At 44.3% G+C, this 15,431-nt stretch overlaps 1 protein-coding gene across 44 annotated transcripts in view; it reads right to left on the bottom strand.

Moving 5' to 3' along the window:
- LOC105479800 (dystrobrevin beta) overlaps window positions 1–15,431 on the bottom strand; it is a 311,471-nt gene that overhangs the window by 25,387 nt on the left and 270,653 nt on the right. For 29 of the 44 annotated variants that reach the window (XM_071076351.1, XM_071076350.1, XM_071076349.1 and 26 more), the window contains one exon: window positions 13,778–13,798. The exons of the other annotated variants lie outside the window; for them this stretch is intronic. In XM_071076351.1, coding sequence (XP_070932452.1) covers window positions 13,778–13,798 — 21 coding nt within the window. The remainder of the gene's footprint in view (window positions 1–13,777; window positions 13,799–15,431) is intronic. 44 annotated transcript variants of the gene reach the window in all.

The following is a 15,431-nucleotide window of genomic DNA, read 5'->3' on the forward strand; positions in this document are numbered from 1 at the left end:
ATTTTGCTGCAGTGTATTTAAATTAAACAAAGTGGCCTCTTTGCTGCCGATTTGCAGAGGCCCTCTCAGAGAAACAAAAAACAATGATGGGAGAGAGTTGCTGCAAGTCTGAAATTTAGGCAACCGTGAATGTATAGAGAACTGGGATATGTAGAGAATAGCCTTTGTACATTTTTTTTCTTCAAGAAAAAGTTAAAAACCCCACATAACTATTCTGAGCTGGTGCTGGTGAAGACTGTGCTAGGAAGATGCAGATGTCTCATCAAAGCGGAAGTGAAATGAGGGAGAGGTGATGGGGCTATCTGATGCTGCACTGTCTGTCCTGCTGTGAGAGTTGGAAATAATTGCCTCACATGACAAGAGTTAAGACTATCGGGAGTTAGGACTGGCAATGAAAGCGCTCAGAGAATGGAGAATGAGGGTGAAGGAGAGACGCAACCAAATGGCCATGAGCAAAGAAGCAGGGAGTGAATGTGCCTGGACACCTTCCCTGCTTAGCAGAGGCGCCCACCTGCAAGTTTAAGTGCTGTGGAGCCTTTTATTTATTTTTATTTTCTATTTCTTTCAACGGCCCTGGTCAGCATGGAAGTGGAGTCTTTTAAAGATGAACTTGGCTTCTAGACACTGGAGAGAGGGGCTAAAGAGTTCTATAAAGTCTCTCTTACCACCGTTAACACATTTACCTATCATGTGTCTGTTGGAAGGATGAGGCCACCAGAAAGTCTGCCATGGGGTCTCTCTGCAGAGGGGTGACGCCTGTTTGTTACCACATCATGTCAGGAACCTCAGGGCTCACGCATAACCTGTCCCTCACTGTGATGGCTGGTGAGGCAAGCTGCGAGAAGACAGGAAGCAGCTATTCTAGGACTGCTGGATGATTTGTGATCACGGTGTTGCCACCGGCAGAAGGTTACGGTTCTCAATCTTCATGATTCTGTCCCTATTCAAGTTACACTAAATTATATAGAAGACAAAGCTTATGCTAAGAATTAAAGAGTGAGGGGAAGGTGTACAATTATCTTTCTTGGTAGAAGGAAGAAGGTGTATTAAATTTCTGGGACAAAGAACAACCTATTAAAACTCAAGATAAACCTATAGATAAAAAGAAAGTTGGAATGTAAACTTTTAGATAGAGAAACTCATAAATTCCAAGCCTAGAATTACCTCCTTTCTGTTTCTCCCAGTTTGCCTAGCCCTATTTGAAAATGGTATCCCACTAGTCTTTTTTTTTTTTCTTTTCAAGACAGAGTCTCACTCTGTCACCCAGGCTGCAGTGCAATGGCGTGATCTCGGCTCACTGCAACCTCTGCCTCCTGGGTTCATGCAATTCTTGTGCCTCACCCTCCCGAATAGCTGGGATTATGGGCGCCCGCCACTACACCCAGCTCATTTTTGTATTTTTAGTAGAGATGGGGTTTCACCATGTTGGCAAGGGTGGTCTCGAACTCCTGACCTCAAGTGATCCACCTCCCTTGGCCTCCTAAAGTGTTGGGATTACAGGGGTGAGCCACTGCGCCTGACCTGTATACCACTAGTCTTCACTGCAAGATTTCAAAGCAAGTTCTCTTCAAAATGATGAGAGACCTCACCAATCAAGAGAAAAATACCTATACAATGAATGCCAAACACTCAGATTGCATACTAGAAACAGAAACTAGGCTAGGCTAGGTTCTCAAGAGGATGCGGTCCTTATTCAGACAGCTAAATCTATTAGCAGGAAGGCAGCTGGGACCTATCAGTGGGTTTTAAAATTCAATGAGCTTAATGTAAATGTTACTTATAGGTAAGCCAAACTTGTGTGGTGAGGTACGGCACCTTTATTCAACAAGGACACGCTGCACTTTGTTAAGTTCCTGTTATATATAATATAGTGGTTAGAGTCCAGGCTTCGCAATTGGATAAACCTAGTTTTTGTTTTTCTTTTTGAGATGGGGTCTTGCTATGTTGCCCAGGTTGGTCTTAAACTCCTGGCTTCAAGTGATCCTCCCACCTCAGCCTCCCTCATAGCTGGGATTACAGGCGTGTGCTGCTGTGCCCAGCCTCGATGAACCTAGTTTGGATTCCGGCTGCCGTTTACTAGCTGTGTGATCTTGAGCAATTACCTAACCTGTCTGCACCTACGGTTCTTCATATGTACAGTGGGAATAACAATATCTACCCTCTCAGGTTGGTGAGGATGAACATGAAACACTCCACACACTTGGTCCATAGAGTGATACCTGTTGTTGTTCTACTTTGAAAGGTACTAGGGGTAGGGGGCTATGCAGCTGAGGCAATGTCTCCACTCTCAGCAGACCTATCCCGAGGGAGTCAGGTACGTATGCAACCAGCACACCAAACAGGATGAAATAGGGGCCACAGCAGAGGAACAGAGGAAAAGCAGCCTGGCCTGATGTTATGGAACAGGGTTAAGTTTGGTAGAAGAGGTGGCAGCTGAGAGTATCTCGAGGGGTACAACTGCAATGGGCAGAAGAGGCTTGGAAAGGGCAAACCAGGCAGGGGACAGTACATGACCGAGGGTACTGGGCTGGAGAGATGAGGCTGGAGTGTGAGGAACAGGGAAGACCTGTAGCAGGAGAGGAGAAGTAAAGGAGAAGTGGCGACGGTGAGCAGCCAGAGCCGTAATGAGCAGCTTATTTAACAGACAACAGATAAGGGCTGGGCACGGTGCGTCACACCTGTAATCCCAACACTTTGAGGGTCTGAGGTGGGTGGATCACCTGAGGTCAGGAGTTCAAGACCAGCCTGGCCAGCATGGTGAAAGCCCGTCTTTACTAAAAATACAAAAATTAGCCAGGCATGGTGGCACGTGACTGTAATCCCAGCTACTTGGGAGGCTGAGGTAGGAGAACTGCTAGAACCCAGGAGGCAGAGGTTGCATGCAGCGAGTCGAGATCGTGCCATTGCACTCCAGCCTGGGTGACAAGAGTGAAACTCTCCCAAAAACTAAAAAATAATAGGCCACAGATAGGAAAACTATACAACCCGTGGAAAATCCAACTTGCCACCATTATTTTTTTTTTATTTGTTATTTTTTGACACAGAGTTTTGCTCTGTCTGGAGTGCACTCAGGCTGGAGTGCAGTGGCAAGATCGTGGCTCACCACAGCCTCGACCTCCTGGGCTCAAGTGATCCTCCTAACTCAGCCTCCCGAGTAGGTGACACCATGCCTGGCTAATTACTGTATTTTTGGAGAGATGAAATTTTGCCATGTTGCCCAGGCTGATTTCAAATGCCTGGGCTCAAGTGATCCATCTGCTTCGGCTTCTCAAAGTGCTGGGATTTCAGGCATGAGCTACCATGCTTGGCCCAACTAACCACCATTCAAAATAAAATGTTCTGGCTTGGGTGCAGTGGCTCACACCTGTAATCCCGGCACTTTGGGAGGCTAAGGCAGGCAGATCACTTGAGGTCAGGAGTTCAAGACCAGCCTGACCAACACAGTGAAACCCCATCTCTACTAAAAATACAAAAATTAGCTGGGTGTGGCTGTGGGCGCCTGTAATCCCAGTTACTCGGGAGGCTGAGGCAAGAGAATCACTTGAACTGGAAAGCGGAGGTTGCAGAGAGCCAAGATTGCGTCACGGTACTCCAGCCTGGGCGACAGAGGAAGATACCATCTCAAATAAATAAATAAATAAATAAATAAAATGTTCTACTTTTTTTCACCACCAGTTTTGCTTTTTGCTTTTTGTTTCGTTGTTGTTGTCTTTTTTTTTTTAACAGACCATGAGCCAAGAATGATTTTTACATTTTTTAATGGTTATATTTTAAATGGTTATATAGTACCTACATAATATCTGGTTTGGCCTGGAAAGCCTGAAATATTTACTATCTAATCTTTTAAGAAAATGCCTGCTGACTCCTGCTACAGGCAAAGGCAAAAGAAGCCGGTGAAGGTTTCTAAGGAGGGGAGGGATGTGGCCAGTCTAGTCTGTGCTCAGGAATTGAGCTCTGGGCAATGGCAGGGAGGAACTGAGAAACGAGAGACTGGAGACAGGGTTCTATCAATAAAGAGGCTTTTCCAAAACTAGTTGACAGATAATGGAGGCTGGAATGAGGTACAGGAATAGAAAGAGGGAGAGCAACTTTTGGGAGAAAAAATGGACTAGAAGTTGGCAACTGAGAGGGAAGAGCAGGAGGCTGGCGATGGCTGGCAGGGATACGGCGGTGCTGATAACAGCATCAACAGAAGCAGGAAATATGTGCAGAAGAGGGATCTGTAGGGTCCCACCCTTCCCATAGCCAAACTTCAGAATAAGGGGTTCTGAGAATACCAGGGAGGCTCATACTGGTATCACAGAGAAAGGTTCTCTGGACTCAGAGCAGGGCTTCCAATTAACAAGGGGGCAATTTTACTTGATAGGGGCCTGAGAGTAGAGGCTACTACTGGCGCTTAGTGGGTAAAGTTAAGGATGCTGCTAAACATCCTTAACAGCCTGACCAACATGGAGAAACCCTGTCTCTACTAAAAATACAAAAAAAAAAAAAAAAAAATTAGCCAGGTGTGGTGGAGCATGTCTGTAATTCCAGCTGCTTGGGAGGCTGAGGCAGGAGAATTGGTTGAACCTGGGAGGTGGAGGTTGTGGTGAGCCGAGATGATGCCATTGCACTCCAGTCTGGGCAACAGGAGTGAAACTTTGTCTCAAAAAAAAAAAAAAAAAAAAAAGAGTTCAAGACTCCAAGACTAGCTTGGCCAACATTGGCCAACATAATGAAATCCTATCTCTACCAAAAAAAACACATATGTTTTTCTACAACACATATGACAACTACTTGCAAAAACAGAGTTATCTGGCCCCAAATGTCACTAGTGCTGAGAATGAGAAGGATGGCTGAGGGCGACTTAGTCATGAGGTCCTACAGAGAATGGTCTGCCCAGGGCTATTTTCCTGGGTGGTGAGCTGCTGTGGAAAGAAGGGCAGGCAGCCAGCAGCCTCAGGTTCGTTAGACCTTTAAGGGACCCAAGAATAGACTGCCGTGGCTTCTGCACATTGGGATATCCTGGGGTGGCTACAGATCTGAGAGTCTCCTAGAATCTCTCGTGATTTTCTGAGGTCTGAGCAGGTTAAAAATTGGAGTTGAAATTTGCACTGTGAAAGCAATTAACAGAGAATTGTATATACACTTAAATTAATAATACATAATAATAAAATAACTGAAGGGTTTATGGTTAGCCATCTGTGCAGAGCAGTGGTGAGCTGGCATGGATCCTTACTATAATAAAAGTACCACTTCAGCAAATGACATGACATTTCTCAAAAGAAGATATACAAATGGCCAACGAACATATGAAAAAATGCTCAACATCACTAACCTGAGGGAAATGCAAATCAAAACCCCAATGAGATTACTACCTTACTCCTGCAAGAATGGTCATTATCGAAATGTCCAAAAACAGTGTATGTTGGCATGGATGTGGTGAAAAGGGGATGCTCATACACTGCTGGTGGGAATGTAAATTAGCACAACTACCATGGAAAACAGGATGGAGATTTTTTGAGGAACTAAAAGTAGACCTACCATTTGATCCAGCAATCCCACTACTGGGTATCTACCCAAAGGAAAAGAAGTCATTATATGAAAAAGACACATGCACACATATGTTTATTGCAGCCCAATTTACAATTGCAAAGATTCAGAACCAACCTAAGGGCCCATCGACCAATGAGTGGATAAAGAAAACGTGGTATATAAACACCATGGAATACTACTCAGCCATAAAAAGTAATGGAATATCTTTTGCAGCAACCTGAATGGACCTGGAGGCTACAGTTCTAAGTGCGGTAGCTCAGGAATGGAAAACCAGATGCTGTATGCTCTCACTTATAAGTGGGAGCTAAGCTATGAGTATGCAAAAACACAGAGTGATATAATGGACTATGGAGACTCAGAAGGGAGAGGTTGGGAGCGTGGTGAAGGATAAAAAACTACGTATTGGGTGCAATGTACACTAGTTGGGTGACGGGTGCACCAAAATCTCAGAATTCACCACTAAATAACTCATCCATGTAACCAAAAACCACTTGTACCCCAAAAGCTATTGAAATTAAAAAAAAAAAATTAACAAAGTACCACTTGGCCGGGCACAGTAGCAATACTTTGGGAGGCTGAGGCAGGTGGATCACTTGAAGTCAAGAGTTTGAGACCGGCCGGGCGCAGTGGCTCACACCTGCAATCCCAGCACTTTGGGAGGCAGAGGCGGGCAGATTACCTGAGGTCAGAAGTTCAAGACCAGTTTGACCAACATGGAGAAACCCTGTCTCTACTAAAAATACAAAAAAATTATCCGGGTGTGGTGGTGCATGCCTATAATTCCAGCTACTTGGGAGGCTGAGGCAGGAGAATCACTTGAACCTGGGAGGTGGAGGCTGCAGTGAGTGGAGATCATGCCATTGCACTCCAGCCTGGGCAACAAGAGCGAGACTCTGCCTCAAACAAACAAACAAACAAAAAAAAACAGTACCACTTCAGCTACAGTTAACTGCATTGCCTGTAATTTTATAAAACAGCTTTCTACTTTTCTTTTTTTAAACATCAGGGCATCTATATTGCAGCTCCAAATGCATACTGCCAAACCATGATTAAGAGTAAATGGAGAAAAGTGTAAAGAGTCTACAGTACTTGTTATAACATGCATCTTTCAGCTGAAACTAAGCAGACGTTCTTTTCCGTAAAGGACGCTTCAAACCTTAGCATTACCATTACTATGGAACATCAGAACCAACCTGAGGGTCAGCTATAAAACCTGTTACCCTAGAGACTGGTACAGCTTCATGATTTGACGAAATGCCTCCAGATGCTCTCAGAGTGAAGGGTTATGGAGACAATCCCATGCTGAGAGAAGAGGCTGGGGTGAGGCACAGCACAGAGGAAGAATGCCAGAGAAACCTGTCCTGCTGGAGACATGGCCAAGAATCACGCAGGTGAGCCACAGGAGAAGGGCATCAGGGATGCAGCTGATGTTTTCTTAGGATACTTTCTTGTATCTGGAAAAGTGGCAGGTGGGAGGCTGGCATGAATAAACCCTGGGGAAGAAGTTATTGAAAGAAAACCCAGACAATGAAGTAAGGGCCACAGGATTTCAAAGTCAGGAAAGGAGAATTCAGTGAAATAAACCCAACTGGATTTCATTCATTCATTCATTCATTCATTCATTCATTCCTCTATAGGCCAGGACCCAAAAAGATCTCTGGAGACTCTTTTAGGTTTATAGCCTTTCTCCAGAGTACCAGTTGGTACAATGATGAAAGGATCCAAGAATTGTGGAGCTGAAAGTTTACTGACGAGGAAAATGAGGTTTGTAAAGGTTACGTGCTTGTTTAGATGAAAAAGAAATGGGATTTAGCCAACAAGACTCGATTAGTGGGAAGGGCAGTCCATTCACGTGTAATTCACAGATTTAAGATTTACATCTCCGTTCAGTGGGGTGACATTATTTGACAGGAGGTGGTGTTGAGGGGTTCGGACAGGACAAAGCCCACTTTTGAGAGCTGGGTGCATTTTACTACTCTACTGAACATTTTCTTTCCCAAGTTGCTGGTAACTTCCTTATTGTCAGATTCACGGGCTTTCTTGTCTTACTGTCTTACTAAATTCCTCCTTCTTGCAATTATCTGGGCTTCCAAGAGACCCGACGGTCCTTCTCCTGCCTCCTCTTTCTTCTTTTTGTCTACTATGCGTTTTCCCTAAGGCTCACGTTTATGGTTTCAATCCTCATTTTGTGTTGAAGGGTTCCAGGTCTACATTGCTAGCCCTGTTTTCCCATTGAAATTTCAGTTGCACACGTCCAATACCTAGCAGATCTTTCTGCTTGACTGCCTGGCTATAGGACATAATAGTATGTTCAAAATCAGATCAAAATCCCCTCCTAACCCAGATCATGTCTCTATTTTCACTTGTTCAGGAAATGACACCCATCATTTCCCCAGATTCTTCTTAGGCTCCAAGCCTACAAGTCATTTTTCTTCATCCTTTTCTGTTAATGCTTTGTTGAGATTCAGCCTGTAGTGTTCTGGGGGAGGCAGTGTGTCCTAGGAATTCAATATTCTTCCAGTGGAAGAATTTCTCCAGTTGGCTGAGGAGATCATTTTCTTGGAGGCCCTGAAGGATGGTTTTCATATGCTGTGTGCATTCTGGTCAGGAGAGGAAAAGACAGAAATACAGTACAGGAGGGAAATTCAAGAAGTAGGTAAGGAAATCTCTCAGCCTGACATTGATGAGAGTGATTAAAAATATTGGGGGGCTGTGGCATACATCCCAAAGCTACTTTTCCCTTGTATCCTCAGACTCTTGTTTGGTACTCAGGGAGTTTTGGGGGAGTGAAATACAAACACCCATCCCCCATTCCCACCATGCAAGACAGGACCATCCAGGAATGAGCCTTCTGGCTACACAAGACTAAGTTGCTGAACATAAAAGGAACCAAAACCATTTTTGTTCATCTATGATGCTTTCCTAGAAAGACCTTGATGAAAAGAGGGGAAATGAGAACAAAAATAACTCCAGGAAGTCTGAATTATATGAGGTATTCAAAATTGATCAGGTCCTGAGAGACACAGCTATGGGGCTTCAGACACGCCACCTGCCAAGTCGGAGGGGCAATGGTTTAAAGGCATTTTGTTCCTGACTAGCTGCTTCACTCATTAGCTTCATGTTCCTGGAATCTGTGATAAAAAGAACAAAGTATACATAATCAATAGCTTATGTTATTATTTTTAAAAACCTTATCTGGCCTGTGACACAACCTCAGGAGATTCTGAGAACACGTGCCCTGCTTATGTTACTTTAATGTAAGTTCTTGGTAAACAACTTAGGAACTGCCTTTTCATTTTTTTTTTTTAAACTCACTATAACTGCTGCTAATCAGAATGTATATTTGAATCTTTGCTCCTGGGGGGGCCATCCTCAAGCTTTGGGCTCAAATAAACTTATACTTAATCATAAAGAAAAACTATGGCTGGATGCAGTGGCTCATGGCTGTAATCCCAGCACTTTGGGAGGCCGAGGCAGGCAGATCACCTGAGGTCAGGAGTTTGAGACCAGCCTGGCCAACATGGCGAAACCCCATCTCTACTAAAAATACAAAGATTAGCCGGGCGTGGTGGCGTGCACCTGTAGTCCCAGCTACTAGGTAGGCTGACGCAGAAGAATCACTTGAACCCAGGAGGCGGAGGTTGCAGTGAGTTGAGATCATGCCATTGTACTCCAGACTAGGCAACAAGAGCGAAACTCTGTCTCAAAAAAAAAAAAAAAGAAAAGAAAAAAAGAAAAGCCAAACCTATTTTTAATATTGTAGTGATATTTCCTCTTTTTGGAAAAAAAATAACAACAAACTGCCAGGTCCCTACGGTGAGTACAGGTGCCAAGGCCGATGGATGAATACATCCTGCCGACTCTTGCGAGGCCATGTGTGGGAGGGAGCTAACACTGGCAGACAGCCTATGCACCTATCCTGGGACTGCGACCAGGCTAAAGGTTTGTGGGAGAGTCCTATGTATAGCACAGCAATCCTCACTTACCAACAGACGTCTGTATAGTTTGCCAACTTAGGAGGGCCACAGTGGTGCCTGAGGCCCAGGATACCACTGACCCGGCTTGTGTTTCTGCATTTAGGGTATCATGTCAACCATGAAATAACTTTCAGACTATTTGATGGTGGTATTTGAGTACGATTTCTCTTTTTAACCTCCAAAAGGCCAGGATCACTGCCTTGAACATATATAGTAAAACACTGCTAAATAAATAAATGAATGGCAATCCTTTGCCTTTCGGGAAGTAGACTCAGGCTTCTATTTCAGAGGATTAAGAGCCAGGGAGCCCAGAAGACTGCAGAAGCATGTGAATCTGAATCGCTTCCCAGTGAGACTGTATCCAAAGGCTAAGATGGGAACGTGACCCATGAGGCATGCTGACATCAAGGGGTTCACCAACAATTTCTTTAATGGACAAAGAGGAGGTTTCTTTTTCTTGTCGCATAGGTTTGTTTTTTTGAAAGTACTTTCTCTTAAACTTACAAAGTTAATATTCATGAGGTTCATGTGAGCCCTTGTGGGTCGACCATTGCTAACTAAACATTGAGTGCCCTTCCTTTGAGGCATATTTGGTAGAGCTGTGATCAGAAATGGGGGCTTCCTGGAGCCAGGCCAAACCTGCTCTCTTTGGTACAGCTGTAGCTGGATATTTGTCTGGGTCTTGGAAATCAGACAGGACATGATGGCAAGATCCCACGTGATAGCCAAACTCACTGAAGAAAAAGGAAAGGTCCCAAGAGTGGCAATGTTCTCTTAGCCAATTCCCCAATATTCCACTAATTACATTATTTTCAGAGTGCCAGGTATATTACCCTTTGGACCGCTGCCCCACTACCTAAGCTGGGCCAAGGCCACCCTGAAGGAGCTTCCTATCCTTACATAACTTTCACTGTCTAAAGTTACAGTCTTTAAGTCTGATGATCATTATATAAAATGTTCTATAAAATGTATATAAAGTTACAGTCTTTAGGCCAGATGATCATTATTAGATAATTAACTTCTAATAGGAGAGATCAGACAAATGTTGCAGAAAACACATCCTTCATGAATAAACAGAACCCATTTCCTTGGATAGCTCAGTGAATGTGGTGTTAGAGATCCAGCAGTGAAATTTTATGGTGCACTGAGTCGCTAGGAAAAATGGAACCCTAAAATGTTCCTAGAGTGAACTTGTACATCTGAACTCTTTCCAGACTAGGACTGGGATATTGTTTGATCGAGACCGGAGTGGCCCATAGCTCAAGTGCACCAATGGTCATAAACACCATTGCCAGTAGGGACCTAATCAGTCTGTGGTGACCCTAGTGTCCCCTCTGTAACATGCTGATGAATCCTACAACCATATTTCTGACTGTAAGCACTGGACTTTTACTGAGAAATGTTCAAAATATTTTCAAATGATGCAAATAACTATAGATATCCTGCATTTTATAGATTATTATCTTTAAAAGATAAGGTGATTTTTATGCTATGTATCAGTGTATTTTCTTTAGACAGAAATAACAATATTAATAATAATACTAATCAGCTTGGGTTTTTTTTCAGTAATACAAAATTTTTTCAGATTCCTTTTTTAAAAAATTATTTTTATTATTTGCTTTCTTGGGAAATCGGATTCCTTTTTTTTTTTTTTTTTTGACACGGAGTCTCGCTCTGTCGCCCTGGCTGGAGTGCAGTGGCGCAATCTCAGCTCACTGCAACCTCCGCCTCCCAGGTTCACGCCATTCTCCTGCCTCAGCCTCCTGAGTAGTTGGGACTACAGGTGCACCACCACGTCCAGCTAATTTTTTCTATTTTTAGTAAAGACAGGGTTTCACCACATTAGCTACATGGTCTCGATCTCTTGACCTCATGATCCACCTGCCTCGGCCTCCCAAAGTGTTGGATTACAGGTGTCAGCCACCGCGCCCGGCTCAGATTCCTTTTTATAAAGGATATTTCTGAGCTATAATTTAGTCTCCTGAATGGATCTATCTGGGAGTGCCTTGAGCAAAATAACTGCTATAGGTATGTGAACTAGTTATGTCCCTTATAATTAATACAATTATTAATTCATACAGACTATAAGTCAAAATCTTATAAAATTGGTTAATACTGGTTATCATTCAGCAAATATTTATAGTGAAGACTAGCTTTAAATTGACCTGAGAACTAATATCACAGCAGTGGTAATTCCTGCTTCTTGGATTAAACATTTTTTAAATGAAATGTCTACTGGAAGCTCTACTGCTACCACTAAGATCAATATCCACAATGCCTGCCCTCTTCTGAAAGAGTTTTCAGGTGAGGTGTAGGGTGTTTCCAGTCTGTGCTCACTTGGAGCAGGTGCACGCAGAGAGAGATCAGGAGATGCTGTGCTAGTCTGGCAGACTGTTGGAAGTAGATTTGCAGCAAGTAGCTGCAGCTGCAAAGTGCATCTCTGGGGTATGGAGGGCTGAAGAGAAGGAGGGGACACTAGTGATCAGCAACAACGGGTGAAGTGACACCCTGGATCACTAGGAAGGGAATACTTCATAACAAGGGGATGAGACTATCAGGAGCTGGGAGGATAAGTAGTCTCCTTTCTCTTCCTCCAACAGTCTCACTCATTCGTCTACTTGGGGGAGGTATTTCCAACATCTGCTTCTCTGGGACTTCTGGACAAACTGGAGGATTAGACTTCCCAGCCCCCTTGAGGTGAAGTGTGGTCATGTGACTTGCTCTGGCCAATGAAATGGAGAGGAAGTGATGTGTGTCACTTCCTGGAAGCAGCATGTAATGGCTGGGCTTGATTTCCATCCTGTTCTGCTTTGCCCATGTAAATGTACCTACTGATGCAGAAGTGCCAGAGATGGAAGCAATAAACTCTGTGTGAATGAAGAAAAAAGAACCAAAACTAGCAAAAACCTAAACAAGTGCACTTTGGTTCCATGAAAGCCATCAGATTTCTGGGCTGTTGGCCACTCCTGATGCCATGCACCATCTTCTTTCTCCCTTTCTGACAGTCTGCCTCCTCTGTACCCTCTTCTCGCCTCCTCCCCTAACTACCTATCTCTTCTTTCCTTTCTCTTTACTCTATGGTCCCATTGCTCTCCTAGCTAGAAATTATAAGTATAATGTTTTATATTCCTAACCTAAAACATGTATTCATTTGTGTTTTTTTTAAAAAACGGGTAGGCCGGGCGTAGTGGCTCATGCCTGTAATCCCAGCACTTTGGGAGGCCAAGGCGGGTGGATCATGAGGTCAGAAGTTTGAGACCAGCCTGGCCAATATGGTGAAACCCCGTCTCTACTAAAAATACAAACATTAGCTGGGTGTGGTGGTGCGCGCCTACAGTCCCAGCTACTCAGGAGGCTGAGGCGAGAGAATCACTTGAATCGGGGAGGCAGATGGTACAGTGAGCCGAGATCATGCCACTGCACTCTGGCCTGGGCGACGGAGCAAGGCTCCGTCTCAAAAAAAAGGCAAATTTTTAAAATTAAACGTTTTATGTTTCTCTCCCGAAGGACAAAAAGCTCCAAGGTAAACAAAAACTCAGCTTCAGTTTAAAAAATGTATGCTTTGAAACCTTACTATGTTATATAAACATATGGTGCTAATATTGTAGATAAGTCTGCAATTGACTTTCTTGTGTGGGTCAGTGGCTATCGGGAAAAACAAAAACAAATATAAACCTCCCCCAAACACCATGCAGCAGCCACACAGCTCAGAAAAACCTGAGCTCCCTCTGGAGTAGGTTCTGAACAGGAAATCACTGCAAGTGGAGTCAGTGCCTCAGTCGTTGTCAGTAATTTTGTTAAGAAGGCTGGCAAAGCCCCAGCATCCAGAAGCCTAGTCAAGACTGCACGACATCTGTAGTTAGCAAAATAAGTCCTCATTTTCATGCACATTCATTCATGACATGAGGTCACCCCAGCACCCCGAAAGTTGTTTCAAGGAATTAAAATCACTCCAGACACAAAACAACAGAGAATGAAAGGCAGGAAAATGCAATGGTAGCCTGGCTAATCATGCACACTTCAATGCTCACAACAGATGGGTACTTACAAGCTCTGGTTTTAAGTAAGAACATGCTCTACCGGGTAAACATGCTTTGAACTTTTAGAACATTTTACAACACCATGGGGAGACCCACTGGGAGTTTTACATGTAAAACCCTCTTCAGAGATGATGTGCTGGGAGAAGAGGAGAAACATTTACATGAGTAAAGAAAGAACGTGCAACAAGAGCGAGAGTCCAGCGGGAAATTCTGAAGTTCACTTACTGCCTGCTTTTGCTCTTCCTCCTGGAGTGTTGAAGATGAAAAAAAAGGCAGAGGAAAAAAGGAGAGAAATTAATGCCCATCACCACAAACATTGGGAAGAAATGATAGAAAAATCAGACAAACCAGGCCAGGCCCATGGGTGCTGAGATCAAAGGCCCCATCCCCCACAGAAGCATCAGAGGACGAAGCAAGCAGCAGACCGCGGCCCGGCGAGTAATTCAATGCTAACTCCTAGAGCTAGAAGGAAAGAACCTTAGAAACCACCTTGCCAACATTCTTACTGTAGATGAAACAGGCCTAGAGGGCCTGACCTGCCTACAGTTCACATAGCTGTTTAGGGGAATCTGAAAGAGGAAGTGCAACCATGACTTGAAATTCTAGGCCGGGCGCGGTGGCTCACGCCTGTAATCCCAGCACTTTGGGAGGCCGAGGCGGGCAGATCACAAGGTCAGGAGATCGAGACCACGGTGAAACCCCGTCTCTACTAAAAATACAAAAAATTAGCCGGGCGCGGTTGTGGGCGCCTGTAGTCCCAGCTACTCGGGAGGCTGAGGCAGGAGAATGGCGTGAACCCGGGAGGCGGAGCTTGCAGTGAGCCGAGATCGCGCCACTGCACTCCAGCCTGGGTGACAGAGCGAGACTCCATCTCAAAAAAAAAAAAGAAATTCTAATAGTAATTCTATTTCATCATTCATGATATTCACATGTGTTTAGGTACATTTATCCAGGCAAGTGGTTTTCGATGCATGGAACACAGACCAGCAGCATTGGCATCACCTGGGAACTTGTCAGAGATGTAAACTTTGTGCCTCACCCTATCCCCACCAAACCGAAGCTCTAGGGGTAGGGCACGGCATTGCATTCAACCTTGTCTGATTCTGGTGCATACAAGTCTGAGACCCACTGCTCTCATCACTTCCCAACTAGCAGTCTGCCCACGACAGGTTCTTTTCTCATTTTCTCCCTCTCCACACTAAACATGTTGGAACTGTAGCCCCATCTACCTGCTTTCAGGAACACTTTTTTTTTGTTTGTTTGTTTTTCCAGTGAGTCCCATACATACCCACTTCCCCCAATAAACCAGAAACTGTTTGGAGACCCTGAAAGGTCATTCAAAAAAGAATTCTTGATCTCAGTTTTTCGTTAATTCAGTACAGGTTTATTTAGTACTTCTTGTGCAGAAAGCACTGGAAACATAAAGAAATGGTCTCTGTCATCTAAATCAATCTCTCTCTCTCTCTCTCTCTGAGACAGAGTTTCACTCTTGTTGCCCAGGATGGAGTGCAATGGTGCGATATGGGTTCACTGCAACCTCCACCTCTGGGTTCAAACAATTCTCCTGACTCAGCCTCCTGAGTAGCTGGGATTACAGGCATGTGCCACGAAGCCCAGCTAATTTTTTATTTTTAGTAGAGATGGGGTTCACCAGGTTGGTCAGGCTGGTCTCAAACTCCTGACCTCAAGTGATCCCCCTACCTTGACCTCCCAAAGTGTTGGGATTACAGGCGTGAGCCACCGCACCTGGCCGGTCTCTGTCTTTTAGAACCGTATAGTGATGGAACATAGAGCAGGCACTTGCTGGCTATCAGCTGACTGCCCAAATGAACGCACTATCAGACACTGTAGGAAAAAGGATAAAGAGAATACTTTCAAG

Source organism: Macaca nemestrina, chromosome 13 (genome assembly GCF_043159975.1).
Source record: "Macaca nemestrina isolate mMacNem1 chromosome 13, mMacNem.hap1, whole genome shotgun sequence".
Classification (NCBI taxonomy): domain Eukaryota; kingdom Metazoa; phylum Chordata; class Mammalia; order Primates; family Cercopithecidae; genus Macaca; species Macaca nemestrina.